The sequence below is a fragment of the Petromyzon marinus genome, chromosome 31, assembly GCF_048934315.1.
Source record: "Petromyzon marinus isolate PM22_M1 ecotype Great Lakes invasive population chromosome 31, UKy_Petmar_22M1.pri1.0, whole genome shotgun sequence".
NCBI classification, from domain to species: Eukaryota; Metazoa; Chordata; class Hyperoartia; order Petromyzontiformes; family Petromyzontidae; genus Petromyzon; species Petromyzon marinus.
Window position 1 is genome coordinate 13565162 of NC_133697.1, and position 22789 is coordinate 13587950.

Consider the following 22789-nt stretch of genomic DNA (forward strand, 5'->3'; position numbering starts at 1 on the left):
GAGCTATCATTTGTGATGGCCAGCTCAGTGGGCCTTACCTGGTAAAATATTAATTATTCTAGTTTTCGTTCAGTTTAGAAGCAGTAGTTTCAGCCGCAGCACCCTCCTTAATCAGCCATACTGGCCTTAACAGGTGCTCGCAAACAGCCTTGCCTCGAACAGATTGTCACAGGCTATGGTTGTTTTCAGGCACGTTTCCCTAATCACTTCTATTTGTTTTTGGCGAAATGTGGGGGGGGGGGGGGGGCGTTACATCAGGCTGCCAAAAATACTTTTAAGCGACCCCTAAACCAGCACGCCAACACTCTCAAAAAGGCATTGTGGGCCTGAGCAAGGTATGTAAACAAGACACGCGCGTGCGTGCGTGCATGCTCCATCACGCCAGGGGCCAGATGCCCTACACACACACAATGCGCGCGGCGGATTTGCAAGCCAAAAGGGGGAATTGAAAGCGAATCAATGGGGGCCCAATTTAGCGGGGCAAAATCCCAGGAATTGCGAGGACTTATCTTCCTCTGTCTCACCCGACACCTCCTAAACGTCAGGCGTTTCGTAAACTTTGGAGGCCGGATGGCATCCCCCCCTACCCCCTCCACCCACGCCCGCCCGCCCGCCCGCCTGCCACTCTCGGCAAAAGACGTCACCCAACATTCTCTATCGACTGCTGCAAGGAAGGCACTCATAGCTTTTAAATATACAAATTAAACGTCTCCATGTAGTGTCTGTGTTGAACTTCTTTCGCGCCGTACATAGCCAACCGTGCTAATCGCAGGTGCCCTGGTGGTGCGCCCGCGATCGTAACGTACGCATTGTGGGCGACCGAACACAAAAAATGTATTTTTTTTTAAACAATTACAGTATAGTCAGTTTCCCAAACCCGTCCGTGCGCGCGCGCGCACACCTTGCATATCTGCGAGCTTCACAAGTCAGAACCATGACTAATTATTATTCCAGTGCAAATTGCTCAATTCAAAGAGACAAAGGAAACCAATTGGAGAATTCAAGGGAGTAGCGGGAGAAACGTTTCAAGCCGGCCTTCATGGTGGCAGGCTCGTGTCTCGACTGCTATTACGACGTACGACCTGCGATCCAATGCAAACCTCGCGCGTGCTCTGCCATCTATCAGTTACGGGTGTTTAAGAGGCGCTCTGGACAAGAGGTATGGTTGCGTGTGAGTGTGTGTGCGTGGTGGGGAGCGATAGTGTAGCGGTTAGCGCGCTGCGCTATGAACCTGGCGACCCGGGTTCGATTCCCGCTCACGGCCAACACCAGTGACGATTATCTGAACCGGTCCCGGGCCTCCCCTAGGTCGACTCAGCCTCAAATGAGTACCTGGTGCGGTGTGTAAACATTGCCACTAGGGAAACAAAGGCGGTCGGGCGTGGTGCTGGCCACCCACCCCCTCGTGTACCGTTCCGGCCTTCATAGGTGCTCGCTAACAGCACTTGCCCCTACAGTCTGTTAAGGCTATATGGGGGATCTTTGTCTTTGTCTTTGTGGTGCGGGCCACCCATCCCCTCCCGTGTGCCATGCCGGGCTGCATAGGTGCTGCTCGCGAAAAGCACTTGCCCCAACAGTCTGTTAAAGGCTACACGGGGGATCTTTGTCTTTGCTGTTTTTGGGTTGCAGGAGTTGTTCCCCGCTTGGGTTCCAACGACCAGAGGGGGGGCCGTGACTATGATCTACAGATGTCTGCACGATAGCACCAATAACTCTGGCCTGCTGGATTCGGGCCATAAACTACTCTGCACAGACCAAGAGGTTGACAAGTGGCAGATAAGAGAGCGGTGTGATCGTTTTTTTTTCTTTTAGAAAGTTTCGAATGCCATCGCTGGCCACTCATTTCTGTGGGGAAATTACCAAAGTGGGCCGACTGCTTTAATCTGCACCGTGACAAGATTTGCAGGAACAAGATTGTGTGCCGGTGTAATGGATTCAATGAGTCTTACACAGATCCAAACGCAAAACTGCAAGAGCTCTCTCCTGTGACGTGGCTAATGAATTTCGAGAGACTTACCGCATGTAAACAATATTAATTAATATTAATTAAATATTAAGAGGATGCGTTTTACTGCACTATACAATGACACATTAAAGCAATTCCCCCTGGTAGCCATTAACACCGCCTTATAACACTGAAACACATTGACCGCAGACATGTTACGTGTCAATAAACAATGTGGCGAGATTGCCATTAAAAATTGGGCCAATATTAATTCATTAAAAGCAAGTCAACTCAAGGTATCTCTTTGCAAGGCTTCGTGGGACACGTGTCTAGAATTTCCACTCTCTGCGAGCGGTATTCACGTTGCGCTCCTTGGCGGTCGGCATAAACTGGACGACAATTAACGTCACGCCGGGAAACGGAGGTAACTGCAATAGCCAGCTCCTCGTGGCCAGCAGCCCCTCGCTCACAGCGGGACAACGCAGTTGATGACATCCTCGCGGATAGAGTCGGAAACATAGCGAATCGACGGGCGTCGCGTTATCGTTACAACCGCGTCGACTCCTCTTCTCTGCCCCTTACGTGCGTGTCGTGCCCCGGTGCCCAATATGTCTTCAGTCTTTTTAATCTTTTTCTTTTTTTTGTTTGCCTTTAGTCCTTTCTCGTCTGTCCACGGGTGTACGCAAAGTGCGGGGGGTGGGCTTATCGCCGTGCGCGAGGAGGTTGGGAGAAATCCTCAAGATCCCCACCCGAGATGCTGAATGCAATGACAGTCCTGGTAATGGGGCTCGTTGATTGCTCCCCCCCCCTCGCTCTCCTTTTCAGTGGCAAATCCTATCACCGCATGGGGCATCTGGCCTGAGAGCTCAAACCCATATGGCTCCAGTATGTTTATGGTAAAACGAGCTCGTCTCGCTTACGACGTGGTCACAACCTTGCTTCAGAAACTTTAAATTGTTTGCACCCTGCTAGTTTTATATGCGGCATTAAACACGAGCGCGCGCTGATGAGCATCAGACTTACGACAATTAAAAGTCGGATCGTGCCCGGTGTTCAGACAGTTGAAGGACGGTTGAAAGAAAAAAAAAACGCTCGTATTGTAATCAATTTAAGTGGAAGGCTGGCGTTAATGTCTACAGACTTCTGATTGCAGCGGAATTAAGTATTTGAAGCCCGCAGAGCATCGCAGCCTCTGCGGAGAGACCCAAAGTTTAAAATTAATGAAAAAATTACGCATGCCAAGGGGCACTTATAGAATAGGGTACTTGAGCAGTGATGTGCTGCTGCTTACTGCAGGGACACCTTTAGGGTTATCTTAATAATTTGGAAACGTCGTCTCTGATTGCGCGCTCTCTCCCCTAACACCTTAATACTTTGCGACAGTTTCTGATTTCTCCTTGAACTGTTTAAAAAAGAACGTCTTTGTTTAGCTAAGTTCCAAAACAGCGGACGTAATGAGGTCCAAAAGGCGTTTCTCGTACCGCGCGCAAGGTTTCCACAGCAAGCCTACCCTGCCTGCCACAATCCCCGTCGAGCCGCACAAACAACAATCTCATTGAAAAGCTGAAAAGAGGATTTGCGGTGAGTGTGCGCGCATGTGTGCGAGAGTGTGCGCGAGCGTGCAAGGGTGCGTGCGTGGAGTGGTAGTGCAGCGGTTAGCATGCTGTGCTACAAACCCCCGCAACTCGAGTTTGATTCCCGCTCATGGCCAACACGAGTGGCGATTATTTGAACCGGTCCTGTGCCTCCTCGCCTAGGTCGACTCGGCCTCAAATGAGTACCTGGTGCAATGTGCAGACATCGCCACTTTGGAGGCAAAGGCAGCCGGGCGTGGTGCTGGCCACCCACCGCCTCGTTTGCCGTGCCGGCTTGCATTAGGTGCTCGCTAACAGCACTTGCCCCAACAGTCCGTTGAGGCTATACAGGAGATCTATTGTCTTTGTGGGGGGGTTGGGGAGAGATGCGCACGCGAGAGAGAGAGAACGGGCGCTTCACACGGTGTGCACGAGTTTCACGCCGCCGCCGGTGCCGCAACAACAGTAAAGCCCCCGGCAACGGTGAGCCGGCGAATTTGACGGTTTGTTAGCGGGGGCCATATGGTCGCTCATTAGCCGGGGTGAACCGGTACTGTGGCAGGGAGCTTTAGGCTGGCGAGAAGATGCCCCTCTCCCCACCTCCGCCGGCGGCCTCCAGCATCTCAGCCAGGCATCGTCTCCGCTCGGCTTACGCATCGTGAAAAAAAAAAAAACCGGGGTGCGCGCCCCCGACTTTTGCTCATTTTTCGACTGCGACGGGCACTTGGCGTTGTGAAGTCCCATATGGCCTCGCGGCACAAAGTTTGGCGGCAACAAGAGCAAAAACACCAACAACAAGAGCACGGCCCCGTGGCACAGGCAGGGCCCAGCGCTGCTCATTATCGCCATCAGCTTTGATTTATCCACTGCTGGGTTAAGGCCTCCGCAGCAAGTTGGGATGTTATCCCTCACAGGCTCGCGACGCAGCAACAATCCGTGCAGCTCCCACGCACGTGAGCTCATCTCATTACTCCAGCCCACTCGCTTTCACGAACAGTCAATATGATGCCTCTAATTAGCGTTTGTTCACCGTTTTCCTTTTGGTCTCTCCACTTAATTCTCGGCGTGCTTCTCCCCCGTCCCTCCTTGGCGCGCGATGACGAATCGTCACCGTCTTCCCTGTTTCCGACCTACGCCACAGCAGGCATTAACCTTTCTGACCCGCACCTGCTGGACATCTGTAAAAAGCAGCTTCACAGCTCATCGGATTTCTCCAGTGTAAATAAATATTCTGTTTGTGTTTAGTTTGTTGTCTTTTCCCCCACACCTCCCATTAGCACGGTTGGCTATGTACGGTGTGAAAGAAGTTCAATATACATGTATAAAATATATATTTATTGTGCATATGCGATGTACCATGAACTGAAAAGTGTAGTCAATGTATTTATTGAGGCAGTAAATCAACATGCCAAGCCCATAGCGGTTCCGCCCTTCGTAAGAATCATCATCACGGCAGCGCTCCCCTTCCATGCAAGTTATCAAATCAACAAACCTCGGCATAATGTAGGGGATAAAACCATCACACAGGTGACGTGTTATAATCGTCGTCAGCCATTGTCTACCCACTGCCGGATGAAGGCCTCCTCGGTCCCGCTACATTTGTTTTAAAATTATAGAAATGCTTTAATGGCGCGATGTTTCCCTTTATTATTAAGGACGTTCGATATATGCGCGCTAGAGATTGCGCGTGGCTTTTCCCATGGTGCCGTGCGGCTTTTCCCATGGTGCCGTGCGGCCTAAATAAAATCCCTTAACGCGAGCGCGTAACAATTAGCCGCGCCGAGACAGGGCGCACAAAGTTAGCGCGGCCGGCAGTAACCTTGGCGACGCATCCCAAATTGATGTCGAATCATTACTAAAGTTAAGCATGTAGTGCCCTTCCACAGTATTGCCATTGATCCGCACACGCACACACACACACCTTTGCCCTATTCATGCAGGCCAATCAGTGCAGTCACTGGGGAGAAAATATAACCGCTTGCTTACATTTAACATTAATTAAAAAAAGGTTACGCAAGCCTTAATTACGGTGAAATCTGTGCAGTGTATGGAAAGGCCAAAATAATATATATACATACAAAGACAAAGATTCCCCGTATAGCCTAAAGAGACTGTTGGGGCAAGTGCTGTTCACGAGCACTTATGAAGGCCGGCACGGTAGACGAAGGGGTGGGTGGTCAGCACTACGCCCGACTGCCTTTGTCTCCCCAGTGGCGATGTTTACGCACCACACCAGGTACTCATTTGAGGCCGAGTCGGACTGGGGGAGAACCAGAACCGGTTTAGATAATCGTCACTGGTGGCCGTGAGCGGGAATCGAACTCGGGTCATCGAGTTCGTAGCATAGCTCGTAGAGACAAAGGGATGCTAACCGCTACACTACCGCTCCCCGTATATACACACACACACGCACATTCTTTGTGGTTACAACTGCCCAGCCCGGTATCCCACAAAACGTTATATTGTACAATGTCGCTGTGTCTGCGAGTGGTGTGGAGACGCGCCGTCATACTTTACGCAGTGCATCGTTAATTTTATGCCGATACGCAGACCCCCCGCTGGTTGCATGAACGAAGGCGTAACACGTCTGCAAGGCTACGAGATCTCGGCCAGTTTGACGACGCTGTACCCCACCGAACAAGGCCGTATCATCCCACCGGGGAGGGGAGAGGGGGTGTGGCGGGGAGCGATCATTCTTTATCTGTCGCTGAATGAAGGCCTCAGTATGTGCGAGTGTTGGTGCGGTCGCGTCGCGTTTAGGCGCACCGCGCTACGAACCCGGCGACCCGAGTTCGATTCCCGCTCACGGGCCAATACCAGCGACAATTACCTGAACCGGTCCTGGGCCTCCCCTAGGTAGACTAAGCCTCAAATGAGTACCTGGTGCGATGTGTAAACATCACCACTGGGGAGACAAAGGCAGCCAGGCGTGGTGTTGGCCACCCACCCCTTCACACGTGCTGCGCTGGCCTTCGTTAGGTGCTCGCTAACGGCACCTGCCCCAACAGTCTGTTAAGGCTATACGGGGGATCTTTGTCTTTGGAGCCCGTGTCACCGGGCCTTGACGCAGCAGTGATCCATCTTGGCCGGAGATATTCCTTGGATCTCCCACCCGCCACTCAAACACCCCCTCGGTAGTTGCTGCCCTGGAGTAGGTTACCAAGTCTTGGATGGGTCTCCATCAATGGTTACACGAGTTAACTAGACACACTCTTCAGGCGCCTATTTTGTGGATGACTCAAATGAAATGATGCTGCAGTGCTAAGGAACACTCACCTAAGTGCGCGCATGCAATGTCGAATAACAAACACAGCAGTATATATATACACACACTCACGTAAGGCACAGTGAAATCTCATCCATTCTCTCATCAATTATTCAAAAAGATAACAATTCTCTTTTTCGAATAAAAGCTTTCGTGACTGCAAGGATTCATCTTCTTTGGTTCTTTCGGTAAAGTCACGTAGAATGAGAATAAAATAATAAATTGATAAAATAAAATAACACAATAATATTCACGACGTTTCGGCCACAACACAAGCGGCCTTCATCAGGTGAAGGGACGAGACTGTCTGGTAGGACAGCGCTGGAGTGAAAAAAGCCACGTTCAGATCACGACCTTTAAGCTGTGTCAGAAGAAACAAAGCGCCTTGACAAAGGAATTAGCATATTATTTAGCATTGAAATGGCCGAGTGATTAGCTTGTGACTGGTCACAGAAATGGCTATGTTAAAGTTAAAGCATACTACTTCACCACGCTCGTTTGCGCCGGGTAGATTCAGGAGAGGGTGGGGGTAAGGACCGGTTTGAATATCACTCCACCACTGGGATTCATCTGTGACCGGGAATCAAAGTGGGGTAACCAGGCCCGCGGCGCGCAAACCACTGCCACCATCACCACTGCTCCACCCCCATTCTGCAGCAGCCCTCACGTAAGCATAGATCTTCACGGTGTCTCCGAGGACACCTACTTTTCCTGGACCATGTAACTCAACTGACTTGTTTTTGGTTGTTAACTAACTATTCCCATTTTACCAGGTTAAGGCCCACTGTGCTGTTTAGCTCTTTTGCAGAAGCGACCTGGCCACAAGCGGTAGCACAACAAAATGGCCTACCAATGTGGAAAAGCTCAACTTGGGTACGACTGAAGTCGATGTTCGGGCACCTCAACACATTTTCTGGCACCATGTACATGGGCAACGGAGCCAAAACACATGCGAGGTGGGGGGGGGGAAGAAACTAAATAAAACTCCTGCCCCAAATTCAAATCGAATGAAGAGAGCACGTAGATCAAAAACGATCCCTTAATCCCGCACGATTTATAGGGAAACGAAAACAGCAGCGGCCGCTGCAGCCGCAGCAGCGCAGGCTGCGAGCGAGCGAGCGAGGCAGAGGGAGGCAGCTGGTCCGGGTGTTAACCTGGAGGCGCGCACACGGCGTACGTAGCCCAACGCCGCTATCGTCGGTAATCAGGAACACACAGCCACCACCATCCGCCAGGCGTACTAGTAGTAATAATAATAATAACAATCACCGCCCGGGGCCTGTCGCAGTAACTTCAAGAAAATTAAAACGTCCGTAATAACCGTTGTTTATTTTTAATTGTTTGCGTTTAAAAACGTTTGCTTCAGCTGTACCTGCGAGCGCTCAAACTACAAGTGTCTAAGTTAAACGAGGACGATTATAGCACGGCTGTTGAAATCACCTATTGTCTTAATTGCTACTGCTTGTGGAATAATTTGGAAACAACTGCCTTCAGAGTATCTGCCGGTCCCCCATGGGCCAAATCGCCGGTATTTTGTTTTTTTTGTGTTAAAGTTATCTACAGTGCACAGGACAAATAAACAACCTAATTTTGCACGCGAGTTTCCTGCAGGCACCATTATCGATTCTTAAATTTCCATTCAAGACAATTGCATCCGCGAATCGCAATTTTTCTAAAGGCAATTTCCCAGGCTAAAGTCTCCGTTAGACTCAATGGAATTATATACGTAGAATTAGGATCAGATTCTACGTCGATTTAGTTGTTAATCTAGCTTCGCGGACCTTCGGCTATGTTTAGCTTGGCCTCACATTGCCAAACCCATCCAATCAGACTGGCGATTCAAGCAAATTCCACGCGGAAGGAATGACCATTGAAACGCATTGGCGATCGCATGAATTTACTCAATTCGGAATACTCAATTTCACCCCAAATTGGGGTGTCACCTCATGGATACTGGTCAGCTTCGTCGAGGCTAGACCAGGCTCCAGTGCCTACCCACGCCCGTGAGTGGCCGGGACGCATGGAGCAGCTAAGTGTTAACGTCGGCATGACAAGTGGCCTGGCCGTCTTTGTCTTCCCGGTGCCGATGTTCATAGTAACACTCCACGCCAGGTGTCCATTCAGTAAAAGCCCAAACTCGTGGAGGCCACATTACTGGTGTGAATAGAAAACCACGAAATCCGGGTCGCCAGGATTGCAGCGCAGTGCGTTAACCACATACACACACACACACACGCCGCTTCCTACACTCTGCGAGACTCCATCGGAGCGACGTTACGGATGGAAATTAACACCATTGCGCAAGTCAAATCCCTGGGGCGCTTCTGCTCGGCACGCTCGTCACTCATTCGCTCGCTCGCTCGCTCGCCGAGGGCCGTGGGCGTGCAGCGCCGCCGCGGCCCTCGGTGAGCAATCTGCGGTGTCGCGGCGTCTTCCAGACACGGCCCGGGGGCGCTCGCAGTAACGCCCTCCCCCACCCCCGCAGATGGCGAGCGAGGCCCGTCCACGCCGCCGGCAAAAGCGCCGCCGCTTCCAGCGAGCGCTGCCGCCGAGACGGGGAGATTCATCTCAGGCAGACCCGACGCAAGCGCGGCAGCAGCTCCGTTGCGCGACAAGAATCATCGCCATCACGGTAGCCAATCGTCGCTCGTTGAAATCAAAAGGGACCGGGTGCCCGTTCGGGTGAGGACAATTTCCAAGGAATCGGTTCGGGCTCTGACGTTGGCCACACACGGGGGGTGGCTCCTTTGAGCAGCGCAAGCCGCGGCACGCTGCAGGGTTAGCGCCCGCGGCATTTTGGCGAGCGGGTTGCAGAATCGAAGCAACTGACCCCGGATGGACCGGCTCGGCGGTTGGGCACGGTGGCCGTTCGGCTATTCGGCCAGATGGGGAGGAGGAGGGGGGGGGGGGGATAAAAAAAAGGACGCCGTGGCAAAGTATCCGGAAACATCTTTCATTATTGATGCCGCCGTATGGAAACCGAAACAGCGCTGCGTGCAAAGCGTGACAAATTGAAGCGAGCGCTTGAGACGGTTGTAGCCCTTGGGAGTTTTGAGAAGCCTCATTGTTGGTCCTGATATAGGTGGAAGAAGCTACCTGTAGAATCAAGTGGACATCCCCTCTTGATGGAATAACCACATGGCAGACATTCATTTTAACGTGACAAATCCCTCAAATTCTGGCTCTGAGCTCAAAACACGGGGAGTGGCCATTAAAGTTTTATCAGAGTGCACATGTAAATTGCATTAAAACGATCGCAGGACGATGATGCGCCACCAGTCACGCCCGTTGTCGGCACGGTGGGGCTGCTTTGACTCTCTGCTCAACGATGCGCGGAGAGACGGCGAGACACCCGGGAGCCTGCCGTCGGTGTTCCCGTGTTGAGGTTCTTAGGACGTTTTTATTGCGCGGCAACTCCACGCGACGAGGCGCGTGGAGTTGCTGCGTTGCAAAAGTTCAGACGGGAGCACAGTTACACACCCTGGGATATCGCTCGAGCGTGCGTACATCTGGCAGCAAGGATGCATCAAACCGGTGATTGCCAGCCAGTGATATCGGTGCATACATCGCATATACAAAATGATGAAGGCCTGTGTATTGAATTCCTATTTTGTAAATGGTTTGAAAAAAAAAATGTAACATCACTTTTTAAAGGTAATTTTATTATTATTTTATTGTTGTTATTTTTTTTTATTCAGCTCTGACTTTATGAGAGCTTGGATAGCTGCATCCAAGTCACTTTCAGATGTTTTCTTGTTCATGTTTTTGTTTGTTGCGGTTGCACCCGATTCAAGAGCCGAATGACTCACAGGGCTATACCAAATAAATGAACTATGAACTATGACTATGAATGGTGGCTGCTTGGGGAGTTTTGTTGGTGGCTTGAGAGGCAGGAGGGGTGGTGCTGCTATCGAGCTTCAACGACGCACCCCAAACTCACGCGGCTCGGCTTTGGATGAGCGGGGTTTGGATAGAATTAAGGCGGTCATTAGTTAATTAAGCCCCGTGCGCTTGTGGAAAGTCATCTGTTCACGGAGATCAGAGAGTGAGCGATGCTCTCCAGATACTGCGCAGATTCGCAGCAGAGCGCCGTGTAATGGGGGGGGGGGGGGGCGGTGATAAAAAGCATGAGCAGCCGTGGACGCAAAATTAAGCATCCCAACATAGCAGGGGGGGGAGAAAGCCAGCAACAAACTCTTTCACGAACGATGGCAAATGCGTGGATCTTTCCAGGGAATTAAAAACACGTGGCTTTGTACTCACGTTAAAACCCAGTGAATGCTAATGCCTCTTAGTAGCCGCACGCAAGACGCTAACCTATTTACAGACGACATATATGAATCGAAAAAACTTATTACGTGCTTTTCGATGCGGCTGTCGTGAGCTTTAAAAGCAATATTAATGGCTGAACCGATGATGCATTAGTCCATCGCCCAGACGAGAGCAATTGAAAGAGAATTCCAGACCACACTAAAGCGGAGAAGAAAGAGCGATTGGCCGCGACTCTGATCCCTACCCCTAACAAGCAGACGCTAAATGAATGGGAGAAGTAGCTCGTATGGTGATTTAGCACGAACAGCGCAGAGGGAGGGGGCGTAATGCAGGAAAGAGAAAATGGAGAGACAAACAGAAGCGAGATCTTTAGCAACCGTTCCTTATTGACGTTAATCACTCAGGAGAGCCTCTGTGAGACCCGAAACTATTTCCAAGCAAGCAGGGCCCTACCTTGACGGCCTGGTGGGTCGCTATAGTTTATTTTCAAGAACAACAAAACCATAGGGGCTCAGAAAAACTTCACAACATTCTAGAGGATGACTCTCCAAACAATCAATATGTACTGATACTCTGACCGTACTATCCGCCAAGCTGTTTCTCCCACCTTACAGAAACAACCACCTGATACTCCGATCAAAACCATCACACTGCCATACATAGCAGGCGTTACCAAAAATATTTCCAAAATTCTAAACAAACACAAGATCCAGGTCCGGTTCAATACAGTACACAAAATCCGTGATCTGATCCCATCCGTAAAGGATGTCATTCCTGACTGACAGTACCCAGGTGTTTACAAATTGAGTTGTACCTGTGGTGACTGCTATATCGGGGAGACAAAACGACATTTCTGACCGAATTCGCGAGCACAAATCAGATTTGAAACACGGCAGAACGAATTCTTTGGCCGTGGCTGATCATTGTTTCAACACAGCGGGTTATCATGACATTATTTTCTCCGATACCAAAGTACTATACAAACCTCCCGGTTATTACCAAAGATTTGTCCATGAAGCCATCCAGATATACAAACAGACACAACTTCAACCGAGAGGATGGTTTTAAATTGAGCAACTTTTGGAAAGATGTCATCAACCAAGCCAAACTTTAGCTGGCTTATAATTATACAGCCATTTCCGTTTCTACCAGGATTGTACTCGCTCTCGTGCAGCACGCCATCACACTCCCCCCGAACTCCCTGCAGCATAACAAAAGGCGGTTTTACGTGCAAGTACACCACTGCCTCCCCCAGAACCCCCTGGCAGAATAACAAAAGGCCGCTTAACTTACCCCCTCCCCACCCACGTCCCTTCCTGGCTCCTCCCCCCCCTTAACCTGTATATAATCTCGTGTGTCCCACAGCTGTTCACTTGATACAGCTAATTTTGCTGTGTCTGTTCCACCTGAAGACGGAAGCTTGTGTTGCCTCCGAAACGTCGTGATTTAATTGAGTTGTTTTCATATTCTTGGTTCTTTCGGAAAAGTCACGTAGAAGGGAAACAATAAAATAATAAAAATATAAAACAATAAAATCCTCACGACGTTTCGACTGCAACACAAGCAATCATCATCAGGTGTGAAAACCACAACAAGAAAATGTGAAAGTGGCGGTTTTTTAACGTTAGCACCACAGAGAGCGATTTGACAGTTTGTTCAGATGGACGAGTCCATCTATGTTCGGAAAAGAGGAGGGGGGAGACGAAAAATAATGGATGCGGTCTGAAAGCCACCTTAAGCGTGATCAATCAATTTAGACCCGAAATGGTTTATCAAATCTTTCCAACGATTGCTAAGCCAGAATCCATCTTCTCGGTTTAAATTGTCTCTGTGTTTGTATATGTGGATAGCCTCATGAACGAATCTCTCATGGTAGCCAGATGGCTTGCAAAGAAACTCTGTCTTGGAGAAGTCAATGTCATGTGAACCTACTGAATTATAACAGTGATCTGCCATGGCCGAGGTGTTGGTCCTACCGTGTTTCGGGTCTGCTTTGTGTTCACGAATGCGGTCCGAGACATGTCGTTTAATTTCTCCAATGTAACTACTACCACAGAGGCAACTTAGTTTGTAGATGCCAGGGTACTGTATGTCCAAAATCACATCTTTTACAGATGGAACCAGATCACGGATTTTATGTAATGTGTTGAATCGGACCTGGATTTTGCGTTTATTCAAGATTTTGGAGATCTTTTTTTGTGATCCCCACAATGTAGGGTAAAGTGATGGTTTTGAAAGGATCCTCAAGAGGGTCCTTCTTCATGGTTGGAGTGATAGATTTGCGGATTGTGTAGTCGGAATAACCATTAGCCTTAAGAGCTTGGTGTACGTGCTTGAGTTCACTGCCTATGTGTTCCTGGTCGGATATGCATTGGGCTCTATGATACAGAGTCTTGATGAGAGAGTTCTTCTGTGATGGATGGTGGTGGGAATCCGGTTTTAGGTAAGCATCCGTATGGGTAGCTTTCCTGTAGACAGAGTGGCTCATTGAACCATCAGGTCTCTTTTTTATTATGACATCCAAAAAAGGTAGCTTGCCATCTTTTTCGACTTCCATGGTAAATCTGATGGCTGGGTGTATGGAATTGATGTGGTCGAGGAATTGGTCTAGAGCAGGCCGACCATGTGGCCAGATTACAAAAGTGTCATCCACGTACCTCTTCCATAAGGTTGGGCGCAGAGTGGCAGTCTGGATGGCATCAGCCTCAAATTTCTCCATGAAAATATTGGCTACAACCGAAGATAGGGGGGAGCCCATTGGGGTGCCCTCAGTTTGTTTGTAGAAAGTTCCATTCCAAGTGAAGTATGTATTGGTTAAGCAGTATCTCACCAGGGGGGGTACCTCAGTGTTTAGTCCTTGATGAACCAGACTGCCATCTGGCTACCATGAGAGATTCGTTCATGAGGCTATCCACATATACAAACACAGAGAATTTCAACCGAGAAGATGGATTCTGGCTTAGCAATCATTGGAAGGATCTGATAACCCATTTAATTGATTGATCACGCTTAAGGTGGCTTTCAGACCGCATCCATTATTTTTCGTCTCCCCCCTCCTCTTTTCCGAACATAGATGGACTCGTCCATCTGAACAAACTGTCAAATCGCTCTCCGTGGTGCTAACGTTAAAAAACCGCCACTATTTTTCAAATTTCCTTGTTGTGGTTTTCACACCTGATGATGATTGCTTGTGTTGCAGTCAAAACGTCGTGAGAATTTCATTGTTTTATTATTTAATTGTTTCCCTTCTATGTAACTTTACCGAAAGAACCAAGAATATGAATCCCTGCAGTCACGAAAGCTTTAAATCAAAATTTAGTTGTTTTCATTTATTTTATTTTACATACGTGACTTTACCGAAAAAAACAAAGAGTATGAATCAATATGTTACGAACCAGCTTGCTGTAAAAATCACTGCAGGCACTTCACTGCGCCCTGCAGATTGCAATCCCGGCAACTTGGGATGGCTTCGCCAAAGTTTACTGTATTACAGGTGTGTGCACCGCCACACCCACCCACGTTGAATTAGAACGGTTCGCAAGTGTCGACCGTGAGAACCAGCGGCTTGGAAACCACGATCGACAGCACGACATCGTCGCCCTGCGCTCAGATTTCGGAGGCGGGAGGCGACGCAACTAAGAAGGTGCTGCTGCTGCTGAATTTCCATCTCGGGGATCGTGCCGAGTCGCCTGCTCCTGGTGCAAGGAATTAACGAGTTGGGCTCGAACGCAACATCGTCAGAACGTGCGTCAACTCTCAGAAGGGCGATTTAATTCCGTTCAAGTTTGAAATGATTTTACAAGTACAATAACAGAAGGGGTCCTCCTGCTTTAACCCGGGTAGGCAGACACACGTGCTGATAATGAGCACATCTTCGAATATAGCTCAAGCTTTGATTGCTTTACCATCGCCATGAATTCTCAGCGACCGTTTGTCTGCCTGTGCAGATAGCGTCGCTGCGCCGGTTACAAGCGCAGCTGCTCGTATTTCTGGCTGCGTCGAGCCCAGGGACGAGTTGACGTACAGTGAGGTAAAAAAGTAATTGATCCCCTGTTGATTTTGTACTTTTGCCCACTGACAAATAAATTACCAGTCTATAATTTTAATGGTAGGTTTATTTGAACAGTGAGAGACAGAATAACAACAAAAAATCCAGAAAAACGCATGTCAAAAATGTCATAAGTTGATTTGCATTTTAATGAGGGAAATAAGTATTTGACCCCTCTGCAAAACAAGACTTAGTACTTGGTGGCAAAACCCTTGTTGGCAATCCCAGAGGTCAGATGTTTCTTGTAGTTGGCCACCAGGTTTGCACACATCTCAGGAGGGATTGTGTCCCACTCCTCTTTGCAGATCTTCTCCAAGTCATTAAGGTTTCGAGGCTGACGTTTGGAAACTCGACCCTTCAGCTCCCTCCACAGATTTTCTATGGGATTAAGGTCTGGAGACTGGCTAGGCCACTCCAGGACCTTAATGTGCTTCTTCTTGAGCCACTCCTTTGTTGCCTTGGCCGTGTGTTTTGGGTCATTGTCATGCTGGAATACCCATCCACGACCCATTTTCAATGCCCTGGCTGAGGGAAGGAGGTTCTCACCCAAGATTTGACAGTACATGGCCCCGTCCATCATCCCTTTGATGCGGTGAAGTTGTCCTGTCCCCTTAGCAGAAAAACACCCCCAAAGCATAATTTTTGCACCTCCATGTTTGACGGTAGAGATGGTGTTCTTGGGGTCATAGGCAGCATTCCTCCTCCTCCAAACACGGCGAGTTGAGTTGATGCCAAAGAGCTCCATTTTGGTCTCATCTGACCACACCACTTGCACCCAGTTGTCCTCTGAATCATTCAGATGTTCATTGCCAAACTTCAGATGGGCATGTATATGTGCTTTCTTGAGCAGGGGGACCTTGCGGGTGCTGCAGGATTTCAGTCCTTCATGGCGTAGTGTGTTACCAATTGTTTTCTTGGTGACTATGGTCCCAGCTGCCTTGAGATCATTGACAAGATCCTCCCGTGTAGTTCTGAGCTGATTCCTCACCGTTCTCATGATCATTGCAACTCCACGAGGTGAGATCTTGCATGGAGCCCCAGGCCGAGGGAGATTGACAGTTATTTTGTGTTTCTTCCATTTGCGAATAATCGCACCACTGTTGTCACCTAATTCTTAGCTCTTTCGGTAAAGTCACGTCGAAGGGAAACAATAAAATAAAATATATATATATATAAAACAATAATGGTCACCTTCTCACCAAGCTGCTTGGCAATGGTCTTGTAGCCCATTCCAGCCTTGTGTCAATCTACAATCTTGTCCCTGACATCCTTGGAGAGCTCTTTGGTCTTGGCTATGGTGGCGAGTTTGGAATCTGATTGATTGCTTCTGTGGACAGGTCTTTTATACAGGTAACAGGCTGAGATTAGGAGCACTCCCTTTAAGAGTGTGCTCCTAATCTCAGCTCATTACCTGTATAAAAAACACCTGGGAGCCAGAAATCGTTCTGATTGAGAGTGGGTCAAATACTTATTTCCCTGATTAAAATGCAAATAAATTTATAACATTTTTGACATGCGTTTTTCTGGATTTGTTTGTTGTTATTCCGTCTCTCACTGTTCAAATAAAGCTACCATTGAAATTATATTCTGATCATTTCTTTGTCAGTGGGCAAACGTACAAAATCAGCAGGGGATCAAATACTTTTTTCCCCTCACCGTAGGTACGCAGTGTCGGGAATCAAACCCAGGTGACCCGAGATTGCAGTGCAGTTCATTGCAATAATTAAACCGTTGTAGGAACTTTTTCACACAAAGACAAAGATCCCCCCCGGCCCCCTATATGGCCTTAACGGAGAGTTCGGGTAAGTGCTGCTGCCGAGTACCTATGAAGGAAAAGTACACTAGGGGGTGAGTGGCCAGCACTACGACCGGCCGCCTTTGTCTCCCCAGAAGGAATGTTTACACGCCGCACCGAGTACTTCTTTTAGGCCTATGGGAGGCCCAGGACCAGTTTGGATAATCGTCACACTGGTGTTGGCCGTGAGCGGGAATTGAACTTGGGTTGCTGGTTTAGTAGCGCAGCTGTAGCGCTAACCACGGCAGCACCACCGCTCCCCACGCACACATACACACGTCAATGCACACACACATACAACACATGCACAAGATGACCATTGTCACTTTAAAGATAAAAACGTTCAAATTTATTTGTATTGATGTTGATCTTGGATATTTTTTCCCATGTGTCTTGTGTGTGTGTCATTCTAGTGCAGTGTGTGTGTGTGTGTAAACATTTGCGCGTGCATTAAAATAAGTCAAAACATTACCTCCTCCACCGCCAAGCAGAGTAGAGTTAGCTGCAAAGAGAGAAAATAAAGGCACAAAGTTAAAACAAAATAATATCATCCAGAGAAAAAAGCAAGCTTTTGATGAATATCAATCGATATCTGTAACAAACGTGCACGTCATATGCGGCATATAAATGGCCATTTACAACAAAAATATAATCCGTGGTTTCAAACAGCGGGATGTAACGCGTGCACGCAACGTTTTAATTATGGTCTCAATGTCGAACCGCAAACATCAAAACACAGTTTCAACCCTCGGATTTCAACACTGCCCACAGCAGCAATTACCGATAGCTTCTCGCCTTCAAATATCGCGGTCTTTGCACCAATTACTTGTGCCTCCGAGGTGTGCTCTGACCTCTTTAGTGCCAAGTTTTCTTTTTCATTCAAAAGGTCTTTCACTAATAACAACAAAATAGCAATATCACTCCACAAAGGCCTAACCAATGGCTACACCAATGTCACGTACACCTTACAACAACCGCTAATGTTGTCAACATCTAAAGAGAATCGTTTTATTTTCACTTTCAATCAAGCTCAGGAGGTAACATTCACGCCAATGCCGGAAGTTCTCAACTTTTGCCAGTCCGCAATCGCGTGTGGTCCTGGCTGATGTTCTGACCGATCCTCGCCGCGCTCAAGCCATCCACGAGGTCTCACAGTTACTGCGCAGTTCATCCCCTCCGAAACTTTGTGGCTTGGGAGCAGAAACCAAGCTCTGACCACCGCGCTCTCATCAGCTGTACGCCTTCGCTGCATCAATGTCGTTCACTTAGCCAGGTCACGACAGAAACATCCCAGTGTATTTTCTCTCTCTCTCTCTATCTCACAAAGGGTTAGGGTTTATCCATTATCGTTGGGGAAACGGTCTCTCAAAGTCTCTATTGGGTGGGTGCCATGTAGCCTTAATGATCACTCGGCAGAAGGTTGCTCGCTTGGGCAAAAATACCACGCAGAAATATTGAGTGCCAACGTGCATGGGCCCAAACATTTCTGCCAAGTATCTGTTGCGACTTCAAAAGCTGCAATGAACCCATGAAGGGGCTCTGACCCGGTGCAGTAAACAACATCAGCAGCAGCAGCACATTGAAGAGAGTCCAATCAAAGTGCCCTACGACAAGTACAACGTCAATTTGGCCGACGAGGCCAAACAAAGGCAAAGATGTCCTATTAGAGATGCGACGGAGCTCCTAGCGCAGCGTGCCAACCGCTACACTACCGCTCCCCACAAAGACAAATATCCCCCATATAGCCTTAACAGAGCGTTGGGGAAAGTGCACACTCGGGGGTGGGTGGCCAGCACCACGCCCGGCCACCTTAGTCTCCCTCGTGGCGATGTTTTCCCACATCGCACCAGGTACTCGAATGAGGCCGAGTTGACCTAGGGGAGGGCCCGGGACAGCTTCAGATAATCGTCACCGACGTTGGTGACCATGAGCAGGGATCGAACTCGGGTCGCCGGCTTCGAAGCACAGCGTAGCGCTGACCGCCGCACCACCGCTCCCAACACGCACACACACACACACGAGCTGACACTTGCGTCGAGCGCCTGTGTCCGTCGGTGGTTAAGCGCTGCGAGAGCGACGGACGCTGCCCCCAGGGCACCGCGGGCGAGGGGACCGCGCCCCCCCCCCCCCTCCTCTGGCGGACCTTCAAGCGAGCGCCGCTGCACTTCGAGCGGAGTTCAACGTCGTCGCGAAACCGCCGCACCCCCCGCCCCGGCTAATGACGCGCTGCCCTTCAAACGAGACAAACGGAAGCGGTTTAGAACGTGTCTGCCGAGGTGCAATGAGTGTCATTTGCCACCTGGTGCAAGAAGTGAACGGCGGGGGCGGTGGCCCCGGGTGCCTAAAACGCTTCTTAGCCAGAGACCGCGCGTACGAAACAGGACCTTTTTTTTTGTTCCACACCACATTTCAAGGCCTTACTCTTTTTTTTGCTTGCCCATTCCTTCTCTCATTTCCTGAAACGGCCAGCGTGGTATTGCTCAATTTTTGACGCGGTAAAATAAACAGAGAGGCACAAGCCGTCGTGGCGCAGCATTGCTACGCCATCCCAACCGGGGGGGGCACGCGGGCGTGAAAAACCACCGGCGCGCTTCCTGTGTCGTTCACAATTGCCGCCCCCCCCCCCGCCACCCTACACACGCAACGTTGCTCCTCCGACCAATGACAAACGGCCTGTCGGTGGCCCCCTAAACCTTCCCGCTCTGCAGCGGTACGGCCTCGTGCCATAAAATATTATCCTGCCCCTGGCGTCCACGACCTCTCCGGGTTGTAAGTGCTGGCCCTACGGTCTATTCCACTTTACAGGCAAAACTATGCAGGAAGCTGCCAGCCGCCAGCCGCCCACTCAAGGATCTTTGATCACATTGGGGTCTGCGTAGCCATTAGATGTACGGTAATAAGTAGGAGTGTAAAAAAAATAAAGGTGCAGCCCTGCAACTGCTTGCTCGCAACACTGCTGGCGGAAGGACCATCGTGAAAGGCAGCGCTGAAGAGCCACTCTCGGAGGGCAATTGGCCTGCTCTTCAATGCTGGTCAGAAGAAGTCTTTTAAGACGACGGACGTACCCAAGTGTCAGCAGCATGGGAGGGGCAGCTAATGTGAATGTAAGTGATGGCACTCGGAGGGCGACGACGGCGCTGGTGGTGGGTTTCCACCAATTAAATGGCTGCCAAATAATCATTGCACCTCGCTTTACACACTGACACTGCTGACGGTGGAGGTTGCTGCTAGAGGTGATGGTACTCGTAGAGGGCCACGACAGCACTGGTGGTGAGCTTCCACCAATTAAAGGGCTGCCAGGTTTAAAATGGAACATTACAGCCAGTTATGACTTAAACTGGCTGATAACGTCCTTCCAGTGATTGCTGAGTTTGCACCCATCTTCTTGGTTGAAATTGTGTCTATGTCTTTATATATCTGGATGGCTTCATGAACGAATCTTTGTTGATAGCCAGTGGGTTTTCAAAGTACCTTCGTTGTAGAGAAATACATTTCGTGCGAGCCCACCGCATTAGAACAATGATTAGCCACTGCCGAGTTATTGGTCCTACCGCGTTTCAGATCTGCCTTATGTTCACGAACATAGTTTCCCCAATTTAACTACTGCCGCAGACACAGTTTAGTTTGTAGACGCCGGGGTATAGCATGTCAGGGATCACATCCTTCACAGATGGGATCAGATCACGAATTTTATGTACCGTGTTAAATCGAACCTGGATCTTGTGTTTGCTCATGATTTACGGATTGTATGGTCTGAATATCCATTCGTCTAGAGAGCTTCTGTGGTCGTTTGGAACGCTCTTCCTTCCCATATTTGTAAGTCACTCGAGCTATGTACTTTTAAACCATCGAGATTGCAAAATTCAATATACGTGTACAAAAAAAGATTCCACGAGACTGGGTTTAGGAACTATTTACGGAGCTACATTAAGCAGTAGGTGACAATCTAATAGGGCGTTAATTGGAAAATAAAAGCGGCATCTAGATAATCCACGGCAGTGCTGATGCAAGCAGCGCAGGCATTTGATGCAATTTTCTCTGCAATTGCTCACGAAACGCGCCAAGCCCACGCACCGATGGTTACGCAATCCATTACAAGTCCGCGCACAATTCCTTTGTAGTGCACGGCACAACCATGCGCTAGGTGGGCAGCGAGCACAGTTTTCAGTTTTCATTTATTTGGTGTAGCCCTGTGAGCCATTCGAGTCTTGAATCGGGTGCAACCGCAACAAATAAAAAACAAAAACATGAACAAGAAAACATCTTAAAGTGACTATACGCAAACAGACAAATCCAGGAAAAAAACTGCAAAAAAAAACAGCAAAAACTTCCAGAAAAAGCACCGTATACCAACGCTGTGTGCAAAAATCCCAGTGGGATGCAAGTCAAACAACAACAACAACAACCACAAGATAACTTCGATTAAAGCCATGAGTCTAACGCCGTACTACAACAGACAAACATGAGTGAGCAAGTAAGCAGGCACAATGCAGCGTGGTGAGGGCACACACAGGCAGTGAGTTGAGCAAGTAAGCAGGCACAATGCAGCGTGGTGAGGGCGGACGCAGGCAGTGAGTTGAGCAAGTGAGCAGGCACAATACAGCGTGGTGAGGGCGGACACAGGCAGTGAGTGAGCAAGTAAGCAGGCACAATGCAGCGTGGTGGAGGGCAGACACAGGCTGTGAGTGAGCAAGTGAGCAGGCACAATGCAGCGTGGTGAGGGCACACACAGGCAGTGAGTTGAGCAAGTGAGCAGGCACAATGCAGCGTGGCGAGGGCGGTCACATGCCCCGAGCACTAATCCAGTGTCTGGGCTGAGTCTGCAATCATCCGCTCTGCAGCACGTTAACTTGACCAAATGAATGAAATGTGATTATGCCAGTCAGAAACCATTCACTTGCAGCAGGCATTTCAGTATCTCGGTATTACCTCGTCAATGGCTGGGTAGCTTAGCAGATGGTCCCTTTTTAAGTTTTTTTTAAGGACCCATTGTAGCTGCTGCAATCGAAATCTCACTGTTATGAACGTGGAAGTAACATAATCTTTTTAACGATGACAATGCTGGTTGGGCTGGGATGGGTAGGAGGAATTGCGCTCAAAAATGTATCTGACGCAAGTCTCGCCTTCGCTTTTGTGGATGCCTTTTTGGACCCCTGTCAAAATGTCACGTGAAGATCATCAGCCACTCTCGGTCTACGCATTTTACCAGGTAAGGCCCGCTGAGCTATAATAGCTCTTTTTCAGAAGCGACCGGCTGCAAATGATCGCTCGACAAAGCGGCTTATCATCATGTGGAAATTTATAGCAGCAAAAATACTCAGATGTTGATTCTAAATGTGGAGGGAAAAACCAGAGGGTCCGAAGAAAAATCCAAGCCACCATGGAGAGAGAGACATGCAAACTCCAAATATACAGCAGGCGTCAGGCTCGGGATCGAACCCGTGACCACCTGCACACCAGGCGAGGTAGTTACCATCTCCTAGCCAGCGTATGAAGGCCTCCTCCCTATGCCGTTGCCATCGCTCAGTCGTGTGACATCACAGCAGCCAACGTTACTCGTACGCATGCTCTCATGTCCCCGCCCCCTGAACTGCGTTTCTTACCCAATGCAAATCCATGACCTGTAGTCCTCGCTCTGTCTCTCGGTGTCACTCTGATGATGGATCGACATCCATGCGTCTTTGCATGGAGAAGATGCAGCGTGCTTTTTAAAAAAAAAGCGGTAAAATAAACACGACGAAAAGTGACTCAAATCGGAGCCAAGGTGGTGGCTGGTGGCTCTCCTTCGCCTTCTTAAAAATCTGTCGCTAATTTGTGGGAAGCCTTGTCCACAGCTGCAAACAAGAATTGCTACTGTCGAGCAATTTCGTTTAAATCGCAAAGGCACGTA

General features: G+C 49.1%; 1 protein-coding gene across 6 annotated transcripts in view; it reads right to left on the bottom strand.

The window, feature by feature from the left end:
- Positions 1–22789, bottom strand: part of MACROD1 (mono-ADP ribosylhydrolase 1) — a 196239-nt gene that overhangs the window by 65936 nt on the left and 107514 nt on the right. For 4 of the 6 annotated variants that reach the window (XM_032964114.2, XM_032964116.2, XM_076071113.1 and 1 more), the window contains exon 4: positions 17372–17401. The exons of the other annotated variants lie outside the window; for them this stretch is intronic. In XM_032964114.2, the coding sequence (XP_032820005.2) occupies positions 17372–17401 (30 nt within the window). The remainder of the gene's footprint in view (positions 1–17371; positions 17402–22789) is intronic. 6 annotated transcript variants of the gene reach the window in all.